Genomic DNA, 21,575 nt, shown 5'->3' with positions numbered 1-21,575 from the left:
AAATGCCACGGGCAGCCAGAAGAATCAATAATCCTTTTTTGCTGAAAAGGATTTGGCTTTTTTGTATTTGTCACTTAGCTATTAGTGTCACTGTAGATTATCTGCGGGGAGACATGACTGAGGAAGAAGGAGGTACAAGCACCCCCCCCCCCCCTCCCTCTGTGTTTGTGTTGTTTTGGTCCTCTCCCTCTCTTCTCGTCTCCCTAGCTGTGTCTGCTCCAGAATCCTTTGTGATCTAAAGATGTAGATGTAGATCTAGAGATGGCCCCATGAGTAGAGCCTCCAGTGGATACTAACACAAACCAGTGCACTTCTCCAGCTGCTCAGCTTGTCCCTTAGAAAACAAATTACGGCAAAACAAGGACAATATTTGAGAGATTCATTCTTTTATGCATATATTCTTATACATCATAATGCAATAGATTTGTAACTTTCTATACAAGACATGGAAAATATATTGATAAATGCACACATTTTTAGAATGCATATTTCAGGCCTTTTAATATCAGGGCATGTGTCTGCTGGGCAATGTGTGATATTAGTTATATCCCTTCATTATGCCTTCCAATGGGTATATCCACATTATAGTGATTCCATCTGGCTTTGAATAGACATGTATGTTTTTGATGCTCTCTGACCACTGGCTGCTGTGTGTACGCTGGCAGATGAAGACTGCAGAGGTCTGCGGTGGCCGTCTCTTCACAGAGAGCTACTGCAACATTTGTAATGCCCAGCTGATCTCAGAGTCACAACGCACGGCACACTACGAGGTAAGGTTCATACACAGATCTGCTTGTGAGTGTGTGTGTGTGTGTGTGTGTGTGTGTGTGTGTGTGTGTGTGTGTGTGTGTGTGTGTGTGTGTGTGTGTGTGTGTGTGTGTGTGTGTGTGTGTGTGTGTGTGTGTGTGTGTGTGTGTGTGTGTGTGTGTATGTGTGATTGTGTGTGTGTCTGTGTGTGTGTGTGTGTGTGTGTGTGTGTGTGTGTGTGTACGTGCGTGCGTGTCTGCACATCAGGAACGGTTGGGGGTTGAGTGTCATGCTCAAGGACACTTTGACTTCTCTAATTCCTGAACCACTATCGCCAATGTCTATACCAATAATATTGTTTTCTTCTTACTTCTTTCTGTCAGAGTAAGAAGCATGCAAACAAAGTGCGTCTCTTCTACATGCTCCACCCAGAAGATGGAGGCCCGCCCTCTAAGAGACTGAGACCTGATAACCCTGTAGGTGTCTCTGCATACGTGTGTGAATCCATCTCTGGGTCTCTCTCTCCATCCCTGTCTTCTCTCACGTGCTCTCACTCTCTCCCCTCTCAGTCCCAGAGAGTGCTGCCTATAAAGATATATATACTGTACAATTAGCTCATCTCCATCAGCACTGATCATCCTTGTTCTGTCTTATGTGATCTATGTTTCCCATTTATATCTATCTGTCTGTCCATAGTATTGTGTTACTGGGCCTTTGATAGTAGCTATGATATGTGTGTCCATCTGTCTGTCTGTCCATAGTATTGTGTTACTGGGCCTTTGATAGTAGCTATGATATGTGTGTTAATCTGTCTGTCTGTCTGTCTGTCTGTCTGTCTGTCTGTCTGTCTGTCTGTCTGTCCATAGTATTGTGTTACTGGTCCTTTAATAGTAGATATAATATGTGTGTTCATCTGTCCGTCTGTCTGTCCATGGTATTGTGTTACTGGGCCTTAAATAGTAGCTATGATATGTGTTATCATCTTTGTTTGGGGCAGTGGTGTTGTTTTTTTGATTTGTATCTAACTGGTTGTTTATGGAAACTAGAGAACCATTGGTGGGGTGTCAACAGACATGAACGTGCAAGTAGTTCCATCCTTGGTAGAGAGGGCTAGTGACCTGATTGTGTGTGTGTTCATATATCTTGCATATTGATGAGGGCATATTTTTATATCAGGAACAGGGGCTTAATAAAACCTCTACGGACTCATTTTGAGAGTGCTCATGGTGTTACAGGGGTTCTATTCAGATAATTCAGAGAACATGACTCATTATGCATCATTTCTTCACAACTAAATTGTCAGCATCCAGAAATATAAGTGCAAGTGGTTTGAATGTTATTCCCTTTACAAGTAATTCATCACGACCTTCATCAAATTACCACACAGATGATCATCAGATTATTCCAAATAGACTGATAGTAGTAGATATAAACAAATACATTGTTTAAGTTTGTGTTTTTTCAAGCATGCGCTCAAACACATTCCTTTTAACAGCCTTCCTTCAGATGAATTCATGCATTCTCCTAAGGGGTCACATTCCCAATTGCTTATAACATAGTCAGCATGCAAGTTTGCGATTATTCTACACGGTCTGTGGTTTTGTGAGTGTGTGCATTTACATTTTACCCCCAAAATTCCTTACGTACACCCCATTCTGGTGATTGAATAGAGCTCTTCATCTTAGCCTTGTGTCTCTCTCATCTCTGATGGCAACATGGGGAGCCTCCCTGAACCCTTAGATAACCTAGCCATTGAAGTACATTTATTTGGTTTGACACACTCACACATACCAAACACTACCTGTCCTCCATACAGCTGTGCAGTATTTTAACTCCAATTGTGTTTCTCCAACTCTATGTTTTCGTTTTTCAGGACTGTGCTGAGACTGAGGTGGACAGGAATAAATGTTGCACTCTGTGTAACATGTTCTTCACCTCCACCATCGTGGCACAGTCTCACTACCAGGGTAAGACTCACGCTAAAAGGATTCGGCTAGTACTGGGAGAGCCTCAACTTCTGCCATCTGCGGGTAATTCATTTGGCACAGCACACACCACCACTTACACAAACAGAACAGGATACACAGTCACAACAGCCCAGTTACTCACTCATACTAGTGCATGCCATCTGAGGGTTACATCTGAAGACCTGTCAGCATGTGGCTCTCTGCTGGAGGAAGGCAGGAGAGCTTTAGATGATGCACACTCACTGGAAAAGACAGGGAGGGGTTAAAGTAAGCACAGCAGGTAAGTTTTAACAAATGTAAGGGCTGTTTTGAATGAATATGTAAAAGCAGTCCAGTTAACACAACACATGAATGATTCATATGCTGTAGCTAATTGTTGGCCCTGAGATAGGTATCCTGAATGAATTAAATGTGTGTGTCAATGAAAGGATGTATGTGTCTGTTTGATGCAGAAATGATCAAATTAATCTAGGTCACTCCTTTATTCTACCGGATTCTTCAACGAGAATGTATGTTTTGTTGTATGTTATGTATGTTGAGTTTGTGGAAGTGTGTTTATTTGTTACTCGCTTGGCACATGCTGTATCCTTAACACAACCCTGTCTGCCTCACAGTCTCTCCTTTCAGCTCACGTCCCCCAGCCATGCCCCAGGCCTCCCCGACTCCTTGGTCACTGGCCAATGGAAACAGAGAGACGTCTTGGTCACTGGCCAATGGTAACAGACAGACGTCTTGGTCACTGGCCAATGGTAGCAGAGAGACGTCTTGGTCAATGGCCAATGGTAGCAGAGATACGTTTTGGTCACTGGCCAATGGAAACAGAGAGGTGGGTCGATTCTGCTGCCTGTGCAGAGCGTGGTTTAATAACCCACTGATGGCCCAGCAGCACTATGGAGGGAAGAAACACAAGAAGAACGCTGGCAGAGCACATCTCATGGAGCAGCTGATAGGAGGCCTGGACACCATGCAGACCCCAGGTCAGATCCAGGGGTAACATACGTGCTATGAGCCTCATGCAGTGATTTAGTCCTCAGTTTTGTTAGCTACCTGCTGCTATTATCCCTACTATACTGACCTATATTAACAGGCTGTCTCAGGATACTGCAAACTTGTGGAGGTGATGACATCCACGTTTAGATATTGCACTTAATACAGGCAGTAACTTACTGTTAGGGGGAACTCATGTTTTCCCTCCCAAATCATTTCAAACAGTGGCGATGTGATGAAACAAATACCTTACGCCATAGCTTTACTTTGACCTACAGTAGCCCCTTATACATGCGTTAATGTAAAGCTGTTACATCGCGTCTGCACCGATAGAAACTCGCAAACGTGTTACAATTGCCTCATGTATAAGGGGTCTAGATGTAAACTGTTTGTTTTTCCGCCGATCGTCTGAGCCTTTCGAGAGAGGTGGTTTACAATCGTGTCAAATCAGGCCGATGTGTCATGGGGGAGTCGGTGCGTGACTGGGGGGAGACGGTGACAGGAGGCTAGAAAGTTAGAGGCTAGAAAGTTCTTGCCTGTTGTTGAAAGGAGACTGATCCAATAGGCTAGTAGGCCTACAATTTTTTATCAGTAATAAAACGCAATTTGGTACACCATTTTAATATGGTAATATAGCCTACTGTTTTTTGCAAAATGAAAGAAAGCATATTTAGGAAACGCCACTGGAGCCTATTAATTCTGAAATTTCACCACATTGTAGGCTATATACTGGAACAACCCCAACACTTGCCTGCTTCCCTTGCAAATCAAAGTTTTCCGACTATTTTTCTTACCTTCTTTCTTAGCTGTTGATGTTACTGAACTAAAAGTTGAACTTGTTCTGAAAATCTCGCGCTGCCAATGCCCAATGTCACTTCTGAGTCAAATCACTCCATCATCTCTTTGAAATTCCTTATTCCACGAGTGGTAGGCCACAATGACTGGCTGTTTTAAAATATAACTAATAGCCTAACGAAACAAAATAACCCAGGCAGTTTCATCTTCGAGACGTTAAGGCTTCTTCCAATGCTGACTCATAGCTTGCAGGTTTGCGGGAGACGCGACATTTGAGGGATCGTCACTTAATTTAAGCCTTTTTTGCTTCCGTTAGTGTGTGTGTGTGTGTGTGTGTGTGTGTGATAGAGACAGAGAGGACTCAGTAAAACATCGGAAAACACCGTGTCTCGTAAGCCTTAAGCTATCTATCAACCCCACAATGAAATATGCCATTACAGTCGCGACAAACTTCTTGGCATTGTGGTGCGCCCAAAACGCAAGCTATAAACGTAGCCATCCTAATGTAACCAAAATATACCTCTGCTGATATGCCTAACCTTCGTTCTATTTAGAATTTGTCTTAGCACTATGCAGGAATAAAATAGCATCTACAGTGTCAGGATTCAGGCGAGAGCGCCTGGCTTTTATAACGCGCCCTGCTGCACTGAAGGAGCGCTCACTCGCAGCACTTGTTGCTGGAACGCATATAATTCGTTTTGCAAGGTGCTGTAGTCGTGGGAACGACTGGCCTTGTTTCTCCCAAAAGGAAAGTAGATTTTCCTGCTGATCCCGCGTCTATATGGAAGTTTGTAGAGAGAATGCAAGGGAGCAAAATGCTCCGCACCGTTGCACCGTTGTCCCTCCCTGTATCTGCTCCAGCCGCACCATTTTACTTGCAATGTGAATCATTTAATTTAAATATGCTTATTGCCATTTGTTTCACCTTAATAATTTTCTACAAACATGATATGCTATGTATGGTGTAGTAGACTGAGACTCTATTCACTACTGCACAAAAACTAGACACGTTTGCAAAACTAGACGTTTGCAATGAAGTAGCCTAGGTAAAACAACTTTCGCCAATATCTCCGTAAGGGAGATGGGTTGTGTGCTCAAATTTCCTGGGATCAAAGAAGACGTTAGTATTCATGTGCAAACTAAAAATCACGTCTCAGGATTGCTGCGCATGCAAGTTATTTCGGGTGTCTCAACTGTAACTAATACCACTGTCAAATAATTATGAGTTCAGTAAAAGACGGAGCAAACACAGTTTTCTACCGTTGTTGAAACACATCCACGCGTAGGCTCGTTTTCTTTCCATCTGGGAGTGGTTATTCAAAGAAAATATTAAGAACTATATGCTGATAGAAAGAAGGGAACTTTAAGCCACTACACTGCCTGTGCACGATGCAGATCCATGTTGATGTCCGTGGTCTTTGCGCATGCCCGAGGCAATGTAAACGCTTCACATTTTGCACATGTAAACACGTAACGACAAGAGCCGTTTCCCTTGAAAATGTTCACACCTACACGCGAATACGATACGATAAACTGTTCTGATCACATTGGCACATGTATTAGGGCCTACTGATTGGTGATTGGCATGTTGCAAACTATTTGATTTATTTCGGAAGAAAGAAAATCACTGCTGCTGACTTTTTTGTGCAGACAGGCAGCATCAATTCATTATCTGCTCTGAAAAAACATACTCAGTATTCTGTACACCTAGTAAAATAGTCAAATGTGTTTCTCTGAAGGACTAGTTGATCTGGGCCTCGTTTCCCGAACGCTCACTTAGCCTAAAAAGCACTTGAAATCGCTCGTAAGAGGATTCCTACGTTGCAGACGGGTTTCCCAACGCCACACTTAGCTTAAGTGTATCTTTCATTGAGAGGAATTCTACGTGTGGTCAGGACCAGTAGTAACTTCACACTTAGCGATGTAATCCACCAGGGGCGTCGTTCGACCGCCGTTCGGAAGAAACGGGAATTAAAAAAAAAAAAACATGGCTACTTGAAGCGAGGAATATTTTACATGAATAAAGCTATCTACACAACTTTTTATATGTTTATAATGACTCGGTTTGATCGGAAATGTGCTACGCGACCAATGCAGAGTATTTAGGTCTTGACTGAAGCTTTCAAACAGTAGTTTGATGGCACATTTAGCGCTTATGCCACCACTCCATTGGCTTATATGGTAGCTTCTAGCTAGATGGTTGTATATTATGTAGAAGAAATCCAAACGATGTTTCTGTGTATAGCACATCATGAGAATGTCATTGTTTCACCTGCCTATTCCCATCAAAATAGAAATAAAGAATATTGAGTATTTGAAAATAAAGATTAGGCTATACAAAACTAGTGCATTGCCCGTAGGAATTATGCATTCTGTAGTGTTAGCAGACGTAGGGCTGTTGGGTAGTGTAATGGCAAGACATATTTGCACTCCACATAGGTACAGGTTACACTGAAGTATTATTGTGATGCATGTTTCCTTTTCATTAAGAAATGTGTTAATGGTAGCCTTTTTGGAGAGTTACCAACAAATAAAGTTTGAGATTATGTAGTGGATGCAGTTGAATATACTGTAGATGTCAACGTTGCTGTCTAAACTATAAACTAAATGTCATAAAGAAAGACATTATTTAAAATGAAGTTATGGTTGAAATAGGATCACTTCTTTATTGTAAGGGTAAGTGTAGGGCAAGAATGGTCATGTAGTTGGACTCAAATGTAGGTTAATTTTATTGAATGTATGTAGCCTACTGTACTGTATGACTTTGATGATGCTAGCTTTGACAGCCCACTCTCAGACAGATCGTAATAAATGTCCTTACAATGGGAACACAGTTTAAATAGGCTTCTCTGCTGGAGATGGCGTTACTATCCCCGCCCCGAATTTAGTGCACATTGCACGTTCGATGCACGCATAGGCTAGCTAATTTCACAGCAATTAACGTAAACAGGTTAACCTGACGTAAACAGCTCCTAAGAGCTACTTAAGAACTCGTGCACGTTGCGCTCGTGCACCTGACTTTAAGTTGATGGTTGGGAAACGCACGTAAATACAAAGTGCTACTTAGTGTACGATGTCGCGAAAATCCACGTAGGCCGTTAAGATACATCGTTATCGGGAAACGAGGCCCTGATTATTACTCACTAATAGGGAATATTCTTTTAAAACATATGTGTCATTTTGATCATGGAGATGTTAACATTGGGCCATCCACTGTGGAGGATTTCAGGAGTACAGATATCTGGCAACCCAAGGGGGGCAATATTGAGTGTTGAAGTTTGGAGGTGATCATTGACTGTGTGTGTGTGTGTGTGTGTGTGTGTGTGTGTGTGTGTGTGTGTGTGTTTGTAGGCCTTCAAAGCACGTATACCTGTTATGTGTGTGCTGTGACTCTGAATTCCATCGAGCAATATTATGCCCACCTGCAAGGGTCGAAACACCAGAACAAGTAAGTATCCGTTATTCAGTAGTCATTAGTCAGTAGCAGTTAAGTCATTAGTCAGTAGCAGTTAGTCAGTTATTTAGTAGCAGTTAGTCATGAGTCATTCGTCAGTAGTCATTATTCACTAGTCATTATTCACTAGCAGTTAATCAGTAGTCATTATTCACTAGCAGTTTATCAGGAGTCATTATTCAGTAGCAGTTAGTCAGAAGTCATTATTAAGTAGCAGATAGTCAGTAGTCATTAGTCAGTAGCAGTTAGTAAGTAGTCATTGTGTAAATGATTAAATGATTATGGACTATTTAGGCATAAACCTCTGTACTTTGGTGTTTAACCACGTCAGCCCACAGTCAGCAGGTCCTGGCCGTGATCTGTCTTCATGAGAAGCCCATGGTTGTCCATTAGGTGTAGGTAGAGACACATGTCTTCTAACGGGAAGTGGATCAGCAGAAGGAACTGGATCATTGGACTGCTACTATGAGGCACCAGTTCCTACAGGCAAACGACAGTGCCAACCTTTTAAGCATAAATCCAATACTCAAAGGTTCAATCTAGGATTCTGGTAAACGGTTGTTGATAGTTGAGCTTTCTAGCCAATCAAATTAGACCCTTCCCTTTCATGCCCCTGAAGAAATGTATTGATTGGCTGAAGTAGTGTGTGCCTCATTCTGATTGGCTGGAGTAGTGTGTGCCTCATTCTGTTTGGCTGGAGTAGTGTGTGCCTCATTCTGATTGGCTGGAGTAGTGTGGGCCTAATTCCAAGCCACTTGGTTTTACATTTACAGACCAAGGACTGTGGATGAGCTCAATGAGAACCCAGAGTGGAGTAGAATGATCAGTACATTTATCAGAACAAAAAAGTTTGTTCGTCCTTGATGTGTTGGTATTTCAAACTTAACATTCTGTGTGCTATAAGATGCCTAACATCACATGCATTATCTTAAGACAGGCACCATGGCAACAGCAATATTCCAGTCCCAGAATGCTGCAGTTTTCCCAAGCTGAAGGCAGGAGAAAGAATTCTGCTTTTCACTCCAACTATGCCAATTACCCTAATGAGTCAGAGGTCCACCTGGCATCAGACCAGGTCTTAAACTATTAAACAAGAATATCTTACTCCTAGATTTTATTTTGTGTTTTGCAAAAGTTATTATAGATACACAGAGTATCTTTATACAAACATGTGTCCACAGTACCTTTTTCATTGTGCTGCATTTTAAATTGTAATTTTAGTCCAATTTATCCACAGTTTGAGCCCACCACACACACACACACACACACACACACACACACACACACACACACACACACACACACACACACACACACACACACACACACACACACACACACACACACACACACACACACACACACACACACACACACACACACACACACACGCACACACACACCCATTAGTAGGCTACTCATTCAACCCTTTAATCCCTCTCCCTTGCTTTATTCAGATGGATTACACCTCAGCCTTGCTTACTCACCTCACCTCATCCACAGTGGTCATCTGCCTCTTCACTAACAAAACATTAGAAAAAATAGAGTAATAACAACAATGAACAATATTCAATACCAAAGTGTGCTCGCTTAGTAGACCATTGCATTACTTCATGTCCTCATGTTGGGAGTTTCATTTCAGCAAATTTTGTTGACTTATTGATGTTGAGATGCAGCCATTATGAAATGAGTAAATGCATTAAAAATATCAGTAGAGCTTTACTTGGTCCAGCATCAGCATAACATCATCCCTTCAAACCTGCTTGATCTTCAATACTGGCAACCTAATGGAATTAGCCTTTTAAAAAAATGGCCTGGAAGTGAAATATTGCAACAAAAAAAAATCTCTTTACTTGAAGTGAAGAAATCAGTTATAATTTCAGAGACTGCTGAAGCGCAATAACAATGCTCTGTGCACAATGCAACACGACAAGACAATGCCAAGGAGATATTGAATCATATTATTCTCAGTTCGCCAAAATACCATTACTGAGGCTCCATTATTCACCCAGGATAAGAACTCTGAACACACAGCCTCCTCTAGTTTATTCCAAACACTTCACTTATTTCTGGATCAGTACGCTAAAACACCTCCTTCCTTCCTTTCTTACAGCTTGCGGCAACCCCACCAGGACTAGCCATCGGCCTCCTTCTGGATGGAGGACCCTCAGCTGGCACTGTTTGCTGCCACTGTTTGAAACAAGCAGACTTTCAAGTCATAAATCTCAAATGAACTTCAGTCAGTGTTCACATAATTAGTTCTGCTGTCCTGCTGCAGATACAGATCACCTGATCGCCATTGTTGTTGGTGCTCTGCTGAAATCTGATTGCATTACCATTTTCCGTCACAGTGTTCCATGCCATGGCTATCAAATACTGTATCCACGGCAGGTATGAATAGTAAATCACTGAAAAAGAAACAAGCACATACAGTACATTTGATTAAATCTGTGTGTGGTCAACTGCATGCAGAATAAGTGTTTCGACCATATTATTACGCAGCTATGCTCTAATTGAAGAGCTCTGATACAGGGTGAAATGTAGAGCTAGAAGTCTAGGGAGAGTGGAGAGTTACTATAGCAATGATGTCTTAGAAACGACCAGACCAGTTGGACAGTCTATTACAAATGTTTATCTTATGTCTCTTTGGTTCGTTTTGTAAAGGGCAAGACATACATGATGACATATACTAAAACATGTTATGACTCCTACTCTACTTTCAGTGCTGAATAATGATATACAGTCAGCTGAATTTAAGAGCTGGTGTGCACTGAATCAACCAGAAATCTGCCAAACCTCCTTCTGGAACTCAATTTTTCACTAATCAAGAAGTATATCAGTGCTTAAAAGACTTTTGGGAATTATCCTCTTTGGACAAGTACATCTTAAAGTCTCTCGCTCCCTGGGGTTGTGTGGCTGCAGGGGAGTCTTCAGACAAGAGGAACCTCAAATAACTTTTTTGCAACAAATTTGTTAGTTAGAAAAACTCAACTATGTATGTAACAATCAATCTAGACTTGCATTACATGTATAAAGGCTATGTTCATTATATCATTTGCAAGGTATATTTGAAAGGAGGTGAATAAATGAATGTGTTTTTGTTTTATTAAGTCCACAGAGACAGAATACTGTTTTTATGTTTAGGGGTACAATTGTTGTTCCAATACAATTCTCCCCATCCACCCATCGTCTGTCTTTGACAGCAGACATCTACATGTGTGGGCAAGCTATGTCTTATAGCTATGTCTTAAAGCTATTTCTTATAGCTATGTCTTAAAGCTATGTCTTATAGCTATGTCTTAAAGCTATGTCTTATAGCTATGTCTTATAGCTATGTTTTATAGCTATGTCTTAAAGCTATGTCTTATAGCTATTTCTTAGCTATGTCTTAGCAGAAATCACCTTCTCTCATCTGGAGAGTAACAGGCAGCTCTGGACTAGCGAATCCACTAAATATTACATCCACAAAGTCATTACAAATATACCATATTTCAACATATTGGGAATGTATGTGCTTCATACAGTGACCGAAGAATAACAAAGTGGTAGCCTACTTCTCTTTTGACATTGATTATGATCATGGCGTCACAGTTCACAAAAGAGGTCAACATTCCCATTTGATCATCACAGCTGAAATCACATGCTGACTCTGTTTCCAGAGCTGATCAAGGACACAGTCAGTGCGGTTACATGATGGCATAACTCCGAATTCGGCCAAAGCCCGAATTCTCTATCCATGGGGGGTAAACTGCGTTATCTCACAGTACATGGCAGTGACAAAACCAGATCTTGGCCGCGTCAATTCAAATCAAATGTGGAATGTTTACAAGCGGGCATCTGCTACCGTTGATTATACAGTAAATAAGTTGTGAAATGAAACAAAAACACATCCCCAGCACTGAGCCTGTACACACACATCATGAATTGCCTGATTGTCTGGCTCGGTGTCAGTCTTCTGTCCACCTTATCTGCAGGCAGATGGCTGATAACCAGATCTGACCGTCTCTGAAGATAGTGTTGGTCAGGGGAGAAGCTGAGAGAAATGGAAATTCCCATTATTTGTGTTCGCTCTGTAACACTTGCTTACTAAGAGAAAAATCCAGTGAAAACCCAGACAAACAGTTAGTCTTCTGTATTTAATGTCCAACCCAGACGTCCCATGTAGACCCTACTCTGTAACATACTAAGAATCAAACTGTGACCTATGTTAGAGTAGAATAGAACATAAAGGGGGTCAGTTAGAAAGAGTTAAGACAGGAGGTTGAGATCTGGTGGGAGACCAGAAACTGTATACTCCTGATTCTTGTGTGTCATCTAGTGTCCCATATGCCAAAGGTCTGAAAAAACAAGTAGGAATCACACGTGTCATGTAATCGCTTGCCAGAGCTTTAAGGTATACTTATTGGGTGATTCAGTGACTTTCACTTGCATTTATTTATAGCTTTACAACTCAACATATAGAAATCACACTTGTAATGCAATACTTGCCTGATAAATATGTGGTTAAAAGCTTGCCAATTTCATTTTTAAAAAGGTATAATTCCCTTCAACATGCATGGTTAGCCACATATCAAAGAGGGAAACGTTTTTATACTGTATAAAGAGACCTTCGTTATTTTTAGAGTCAGTCTTATTTAAGGAGGAATACAAAAACTGTACATTTTTAAACAAAATATATTTTTATTCACATACATACATTTTTACAGTGATGTTATGGAGTTCCTCTGGCTCATCTGGCTTTCATGTCTATTCACTATATAAGGCACGGAATAAAAAGAGATGTCTACTATATGTGAACATTCATTTGTTCTATGTTACTGTATATGAAAGGGGTCAATATTACATCGTATCACGCAAGTTATTGTATGTTATATAACAATGCACATTTGTGCAACATATATAATCAGCAAGACTGAAAAAAAAATTATAGGAATTTCACACACATTTTTTTCATATGTGGTATTAGACAGAGGTGAAGCTATAACAGAAGTTAGAAATAGCAGGGGCTGAATGCAGATGAATAAAGAGGAAGGGGTGATGAGAGATGACACTCAGCTTTCCCTCTGTGACAAAACAAAATTAAGTTTCTAAGTTCATCAACAGGTGACAGGCAGGTAAGATGTGTGTGCTGATTAAAAGGTGTTCAATGTAAGATAGTCCGTTTCCCGACCTGCCCCGCCGGGATGAACACTATTATTTATTATATATTACATATCCTTCATAAGTGAAGTCCATTCTTACATCATTCTGCACATAAATCTCTGTGACTTTGTTGTAAAAGTCCTCCTTATTTTCTTTTAGTCTTAAAAGTCTCTCCATCTCAATGGAGATGAATGCCAGGGATGAAAGCTGTCCTTGGTTACCGGTAGTCCGATTCCGACTGTATGTTTTGAGTCTTTTCAAAGCAGATGACCTTTCCCCGGACAATGCTGTAGCCGGTATAGTGAGCACCAGCTTGAGTAACTTTGTCGCCTCAGGAACAGTCTGCATCAGATTATTGTGGGCCAAAAAGCTGAGAAGCTGTCCAGGGGATTTACATTCATCCCTCACTGTTCGTGAGCTGTACAGTCCGATGAGATCAGCCTTTAGTCTATCAATGTCAAAAAACCTGGTATACTTTGACAGGCTCTGCAGTTTGGCCTCATCAAAATGTAGTGACATTTCATCAAATTGTGTACAATCGACCAAACCAAAGAACGCTAGCTCACCAAAATGATCAAATCTGGCTTTCAGTTGAACACTGATATTGTCAAGAATGTTATAAAACATTCGTTTTCTCTCATCTCTGACTGACTTTGGACTTAGGACACTATCTGTCGTTCCGAGCGTGACGCATTTCTGCTCGAATCGCTCGTAGAAGCTGTTAAACTCATGTCTCTGGCGTTCAACAAATCCAATTGTGTCGCGGATTTGGGCACAACAAAACCCAATGTCCATTACTTTGTCTTGTAGCATTCTAAAGAGTGCATCGGTTTCACTGAAAATGCCCTCATGTGCCATAATGAGAAAGCATGTTGATCCTTTTGACAGCCACCGCTCATATCCAGCGGCCATCATTAGGGTGTCATTATCCCAACCATCTGGATTTTTCATCATAATGCGGAACACAGCGAGCAGATCAGACTGGTACATGCTTATTGTCTGCAACATTATTGAATTTGAGCTCCATTTCGTGGGTGCTGCTCTTGGTAAACGTCGCTTCACAACATCATCCAATAACTCCGTGCGCTTCGTTGACTTACTGAAAAATGTTGCTAGTCCCTCAACCGTTTTAAAAAAAGTTCTACACTCAGGCATGCACTTTGCTGAATGAGATAGCACCAGGTTCAAGTTGTGTGCGTAACAGTGAGTTAACATGGCCACAGGCACCTGTTCTTTAAGCATGGCCTGCACCCCGTCAAGCTCTGATGACATCACAGCTGCTCCGTCATAAGTCTGCGCTACCAGCTTTTCGACACACTTATACTTTTCCAACACTCCCAAGACATACTCGGCTATAGCAGGGGCTCGTCTGTCATCACTCACATCATCAAATCCCAAAAACGCCTCCCTCACTTCACAGGACATCTCACTTTTAGCCACATAGCGCAAAATGACAGAGTTCTGGGCTTTGTTTGAGAGATCCGTTGTTTCGTCTACTTCTACGGCAACAAATGAGGCTTGATTAATCTCCTTTTTGATATCATTTCTAATCACCTCAGCGACTGCTTCAATTAAATCGTTCTGTATTTTGTTTGACAAGCCAGAAAACACAGAGGAGGTCTCCAAATGTCTAGCTAGTCTTTCATCTTTCTCAGCAAAGGCATGTAGCAGTTCTACATAGGTGCCACGATTAGAAGCGCTTGAACCCTCATCGTTACCACGAAAAGCAAGTTCCTGTTTGGCTAGGAAGCATGTTACATCAATGAGGTCTTTTAAAATCGCTCGGTTTTCCTTTACCTTAGCATTGTGGATGCTAACATTCAGTCTGCGCTGTTCGTCCAAAGCCAAATGTATTGTTGAGGCTGCAAAAGTTTTCAAAGCAATTTGGCTTTGAATGTGAGAAGAAGATCTTTCATGTGAGCTGAGGCTTCTTGGTAGATTTTTCAGGTCACAAAATCCTGATTTAGTCCAGACAGTTTTGTCACACGGTGAGAACAAAAGACAGGGAAAGCAGTAAAGGCGGTTTTTTGTCGCACAACCACACAGCCAGTCTTTTCGGGTGTACCACTCCGTTTGAAAAGAGCGCGTTATCTTCTGTCCCACTGTTTGAAACAAACCTTTTAGCTCCGGCATTGGTCTCCCATTAATTATCACTTCACGTTTCGATTGAAAGTCCAGTTTTGAGAAATGTGTAAGCTTAGCTATAGAATCTTCCATGTTTACGGTCGAAGAGCACGTCAGAAGAAGAGAAGTGTAGAAGAAGAAATGGCAGAGCAAGCATATAAGCCGACCTGTGGGCTCTCGCACGCCCCCTTTTGAGGCAGAGATACTGGTTGCCTCCCCTTTGCTTTTTCAAAACTGGTTTTATGTAAGCTCAGCGAGACTAAATAGGTTCTACCATGGACGGAATATGAAACCACGGGCACCTTGGCCTGGACGTGTACAAACAATTGTGTGTTGCGCATCATAACAACACTGTTAAATTGACCCAGCAATTGGCTGTTATTCCTGACAAGTACAGGTTTTTATTTCAGGTCCAACAACCCTCTCTCTTTCTTGAAAATGTAAAGAACCATATTATATCTTCAATAAATAAGGCATTGCCTATGCACGAGGTGGGCCTCTGTGAACTGTTAAAAATAGTTTTTTTGTCTTCATGCAAGGAATCTCGCTCGTCCCAGTTAAAGACTACTTGTAAAACATATTTTGTGAACATATGTGAAGTGTTGTATGATTGAGGGGCTCCATACAGACAGATCAGGGGTGGATAACAACATAATGGGGTCTTACTGAACCTTTACAGAAATGCCCCATAAACAGCGCATTTGTGTGTGTGTGTGTGTGTGCGTGTGATATTGTGTGTGTGTGATATTGTGTGTGTGTATTGGGGGAGGGGAGGGGCACTTGGACAGCATTCTTATGCTATTGTTTTGCACTTGCTTTTTTGGATTTCTCCCTACAGAGTTGAAGGTCCCATATTGCATGGAGTAATCAGCCCCTCTAAAGTTCATAGATAAACTGAGGGGATAAACATTTAAAAAGGTATCATTCTGATCTCTTTCTTGTGACATCTTCAAAGTAAATGTTTGACTATTCCTTCAGTTTTTCAGTAGGACTTTTGGGGCTCTGTTATTGACATGAATGACTTAAGCCTAATATACACCGGCTCCGCCACGGCGCTCCATGTCACATCACAGACTATAAAACAAGAAATGCAAAGTTAATAACAGCGACTTCACAACAAGGCTCTGGCTTAGGGCCCCCCTGAACTCATGTGCCCCTGGGATTTTGGTTATAAAAATGCTCTAAATGATGGAATCATACAGAAATCATACATACATTTATAGCACAGATAGGTAGAGAAATCTTAATATTTAATCATTATTTGTTTTTTTTACTTTTCATGACCTCATAACTTCTCCTGACCAACACCTACCACTGTCATCACAGAAGTCTAAAAAACAAAATGATAAATATGCAATTTGATCGATGAGATCGCACAACACAATGCATCCTATTCTACCTGTAACAAATTACATTATATCCTGTGAGTGAACATGAGATTCATGATCAGCAGCTGCTATCCAAAATGGTATCTTATCATGGTAACAAAGGAAAGGTCCACACACTGGATTTGCTCAGACACCTGGGGTCAGGAAGCAAACTGAGGTGTGAGTGACTGCAATTAATCAGAGTATGGGAATGGGGGAGGCCATTGAGAACCATCACGATCAGAGAAACTTGATTATCATACAGAAGAACAAAAGATTGCCAGACCTATTTGCATTTGAAGCCTAGCTTATTTACATTAGAAGCCTAGGAGTTGTCTTAGAACAGTGGCTAGAATTGGAGGTGCTTGTGGTTGAGACCTACACCGCTGAATCCGGAGTATGTTCCACGTGTTTCGCTACTGCACTTTACTGGAATAAAGATTGCTGCATGAAAAACAAAGAAGCTTCCTTCATTTCTAACATACCCCAGGAGAGAAGTACTGTATGATACATACATGGTGCATCTACTATTGAAGGTGTGGCTCATTGTAACTCATGTCAGAGGGCCTCTATTCTGTTCTGTGCTATGTAATGCGTGTTTGTCATCCCATTGACTCTGTAGAATCTGTATTAATAAAGATAACATCTAAGAAACGTTCAACTATACCTTCCTTGAAAGCAGATTCTTCATTGCTAACCTCAGTGTTCTTCATAATCAATAATTCTCAGATATGGCCAGTTATAAGGGTTCTGCAAAATATAATTGAGCTTATAGGGTTACAATAACTATATGACCAACTGTCTCCATTTTCATTTGGGCACATTGAACTTTGTATTTGAACTGTAGAGATTAACTACTATATGAGTTGCTACTTCCCGGCCTACATGTACTGACTTGTACTAACTACATGTACTGACCACAACCTGTAACTTATGTGCCAACTATAAACACAATTATCAGCTTTATCAGCACACTTCATCAATGCCAAATATACTTGTGTTCAGACAGAAGTGGAAGGTGATCAGAGAGTTAGGAGGAGAAGGAGGAAGAGGAAGAGCAAGAAGGAGAGCCATTATCTCTGATGAGAATTGGGCCACTGTGGTCGACCATGTGGTCCACCATGGTTTGACCATGCAGGAGGCTGGCCATTCTCCAGACATTCAGAAGAAATAAAAGGTAAGACACACTACTATGACAGGAAAACACTAGTTTGAATGCCTTATCAAGAGCATAGTATTCTGTATTTAGAGTATTTTATTTAGTATTTGTATATTTTGCAGAACTGAAAGATTACCCTGGCATGGGGGAAGGAGAGTGTCTTGGTGCAAAAGTGGTGTCAATGTCCAATTAGCAGCCTGATGGCCCTCTTGAAGAAACTGTTCTCCAGTCTGCGTGTACGAGACAGGATGCTACGGTATCACCTTCCAGAAGACAGCGGGTTAAAAAGTCTGTGTTTGCTGTGATGTAAAGGCTACGGCACTTTTAGAATTTTAATTAAAAAAAAATAAAGAAATATTTTAGTTGTTACTTTATATTTGTGTGTTGTTTTATATTTGAGTAAATACATTGTACAGTTATATTTTACAACAGGAGTAAGCTTACAGTAACACTGAACATGAAAAGACATAATGCTCCTGATAAGGCCTTCAAACTGGTGTTTTCCCATTCATAATAATGTTTTCCATTAAGCACATCAGAATGCAATGATTGCTTAGAAATGTCTACTCATATGATGGTCTCTCTGTGTTATTTGAACACAAAATACCATGTAAAGGAGACATAACATTGTTTTGAAGGCAAAGTAGCATTTTGCATTAGATATGTAGGGATTTGCATTTTGTGTGTGTAGTTTGGGATTTTTTCAGAGTTTAAAAAAAATAGGTATGCTTTAGAAAAATGTGTGTAAGCATTTGAGAAAAAGTTCTTTTTGTAGAGGAATCTTTCATTAAGTATGCCAGCACGTTTCTTAGCAAATCATTGGGTTCAGAGCCCTATCTTAAACTGCCTTTTGTCACTCAATCAATCAGTATAAGCCTAAACACAGCTTGGAATTGAAATCCTAATAAAGAAAACACTCTTCTCAACAGCTCCCGAAACACAAAACCCTACCGTGGTGTCAGTTACCATGCTGTCTGTTAAAACTCTACTGTGCTGTCTGTTAAAACCCTAACTTGCTGTCTGTTAAAACCCTACTGTGCTGTCAGTTAAAACCCTACTGTGCTGTCTGTTAAAACCCTACTGTGCTGTCTCTACCGTGCTGTCAGTTAAAACCCTACAGTGCTGTCAGTTAAAACCCTACAGTGCTGTCTGTTAAAACCCTACTGTGCTGTCTGTTAAAACCCTACTGTGCTGTCTGTACCATACTGTCAGTTAAAACCCTACTGTGCTGTCAGTTAAAACCCTACTGTGGTGTGTCTGTTAAAACCCTACTGTGCTGTCAGTTAAAACCCTATACTGTGGTGTCTGTTAAAACCCTACTGTGCTGTCAGTTAAAACCCTACCGCGCTGTCTGTACTGGGCTGTCTGTTAAAACCCTACTGTGCTGTCTGTACCGTGCTGTCAGTTAAAACCCTACTGTGCTGTCAGTTAAAACCCTACTGTGGTGTGTCTGTTAAAACCCTACTGTGCTGTCAGTTAAAACCCTACTGAGGTCTCTGTTAAAACCCTACTGTGCTTTCAGTTAAAACCCTACCGCGCTGTCTTTACTGGGCTGTCTGTTAAAACCTGTACTGTGCTATCAGTTAAAACCCTACTGTGCTGTCTGTTATAACCCTACTGTACTGTCTGTACCGTGCTGTCAGTTAAAACCCTACTGTGCTGTCTGTTAAAACCCTACTGTGCTGTCTGTACCGTGCTGTCAGTTAAAACCCTACAGTGCTGTCAGTTAAAACCCTACTGTGGTGTCTGTTAAAACCCTACGGCGCTGTCTGTTAAAACCCTACTGTGCTGTCTGTACCGTGCTGTCAGTTAAAACCCTACTGTGCTGTCAGTTAAAACCCTGCTGTACTGTCAGTTAAAACCCTACGGCGCTGTCTGTACCGTGCTGTCAGTTAAAACCCTACTGTGGTGTCAGTTAAAACCCTGCTGTACTGTCAGTTAAAACCCTACGGCGCTGTCTGTACTGGGCTATCAGTTAAAACCCTACCGTGCTGTCTGTTAAACCCCCCTGTGCTGAATGCCCCGAGGGATCGATGATAGAGGAGTTTCATATTAAAGGATCCCGCCTGGGCCACATCAAGTTTAAGCCTAATCATGTTCCTCAGTGGCCTCTATGGAATAGCAGATGAGAGGTGAAACAGGGAATGAAGAAAGGGTAAAAAAGGGTAGAAAGAGTAAACGCAGGCAGACCTAATTTTAATAAGTAGAATGGATGTGAACGCAATCACCAATTATTTCTAACAAATTAGGCCCTATAGAACATGGGCGCACTCCAATCTGGCCGATTTACGACTGATATTTATCGTTATGGGCTAACTTTTGCAATTTTTCTATTTCCAAAATTCCAAGCTTGACTTCCCATGGAAAGTTTCTGGAAATTTACCAGAAACTTTCCGCTCCTTTGCAACCCTATAGGTGGGAGTAAGAAACAAGGTGAGGGGGGGACATGGAAAAGGTTTAGGTGCTTTTTAATGAAAAGGAAGAAAAGAGGATGAGTTGTATAGATAACGAATGTCTGAGGGTGCTTCAGTACCGCACTTTCAATAAATGGTATTTGTGATATGGGTTGGACACTTGACGACAATCAGTGGTGTAGTCCAGGGTATACGCAGGTATACAGAGTATACCCACTTTTTTTTCAGTCAGCTTTGAGTATACCCACTTCTCAAAACAGGTTGTTTAGCCTGTGCTGTATGGGCTGCTTAATAAAAATAAGAGTATACCACTTCTCCAGGGACCACTACACCACTGACGACAATAGACTAAAGTAATGGAGGCCTATAGTGGCATTAAGTGACTTCATCTGGGCCTATGATAAAGTCTTATGGAAACAAATATAAAACCTACAGCATTTTCCTGTTTGAGAAGAATAGCGTATGGGTATTTTTTGTACCCATATACAGGAAACAATGTTAAATTCATTGTGCTATTAGTTGAGGACTTCCCACAGGGACCAATCTTCTCACTGTCACATGCAAGTAGCTTGCTCATACCCAGCAATCTAACGTAACCAATAACAGTTGGATACAACAACGCAAAGGTGATTGGTGGCAGCTGCAACAGGCGCTCTCTCTGTAAGCCTACAAGGTGATACATACATGATTGCCCAACCATAGAACCTGAGCTTCAGGATACAACAACAACAACAAAGTTACCTTTGTGAGCATTACACTAGGGGTCATCCAAATGCTTTGGACAAAGGCGTCCTCTTAATCCCTTAAAGCAGCTATTAGGAGTTCTGTTGCAAAATTAGCAAGCTAACTACATAAAAGGCATGCAAACACATTGCAAACACCACCAACAGCCCAGCTGACAGTGATAGAAGCTTGCCAACACACTAACTGGTGTCTTTTGGCAGTATAGCTGGTAATGTCATGCTGTGAAAGCTTTTCTTCCCTTTTTGCAGGGTGTTACAGCCCGGTACACAGAACTTCATAGGGCATATCCTGGATGGTTAGTGGGGAAGACACATGTGTTTATCTGTCCTTCACATGACCATATGCTATCAAAATGAATTTGAGGATGGTACCAAAACTAGTTGCGTGTAAAACCATACCTCAAAAAGGGACAAATTGTTGCAGTGTTACTTCAACGACTATAACTATAATTTTATCAGGAACTAGGCTATTGGACACACTTCTGCTGGATAAATGAACAGTGACACAGTCACTGACGTCAATTCAAGATTAAGCCCATGGACTTCTAAACAAACCTCGTGTACGGCGTCGCAAGGTCGTCCCCTTGAGCGGATTGCAATTGGTCAAAATCTGTTCCCCCTGTTTCGTGGGCGGAGCTCTTCGGGTGCTACAAACCCAAACCCGTTCAGACTTATG

General features: G+C 41.3%; 1 protein-coding gene across 1 annotated transcript; it reads left to right on the top strand.

The window, feature by feature from the left end:
• Nucleotides 1-665: 665 nt before the first annotated feature.
• On the top strand, nucleotides 666-7,948 carry LOC308369840 (zinc finger matrin-type protein 4-like; the record flags this gene model as incomplete). The annotated part of the gene is made up of 5 exons (XM_080844385.1): nucleotides 666-770; nucleotides 1,131-1,223; nucleotides 2,621-2,777; nucleotides 3,329-3,691; nucleotides 7,848-7,948. The coding sequence occupies 5 exons, from the start codon at nucleotides 666-668 to the stop codon at nucleotides 7,946-7,948; spliced, it is 819 nt and encodes a 272-aa protein (XP_080700511.1).
• Between the last annotated feature and the right edge of the window lie 13,627 nt (nucleotides 7,949-21,575).

Source organism: Sprattus sprattus (assembly GCF_963457725.1).
Source record: "Sprattus sprattus genome assembly, chromosome: 1".
NCBI lineage: Eukaryota > Metazoa > Chordata > Actinopteri > Clupeiformes > Clupeidae > Sprattus > Sprattus sprattus.
Note: the sequence above shows the minus strand (reverse complement) of the source record. Positions and strands in the feature narration are given on the sequence as shown.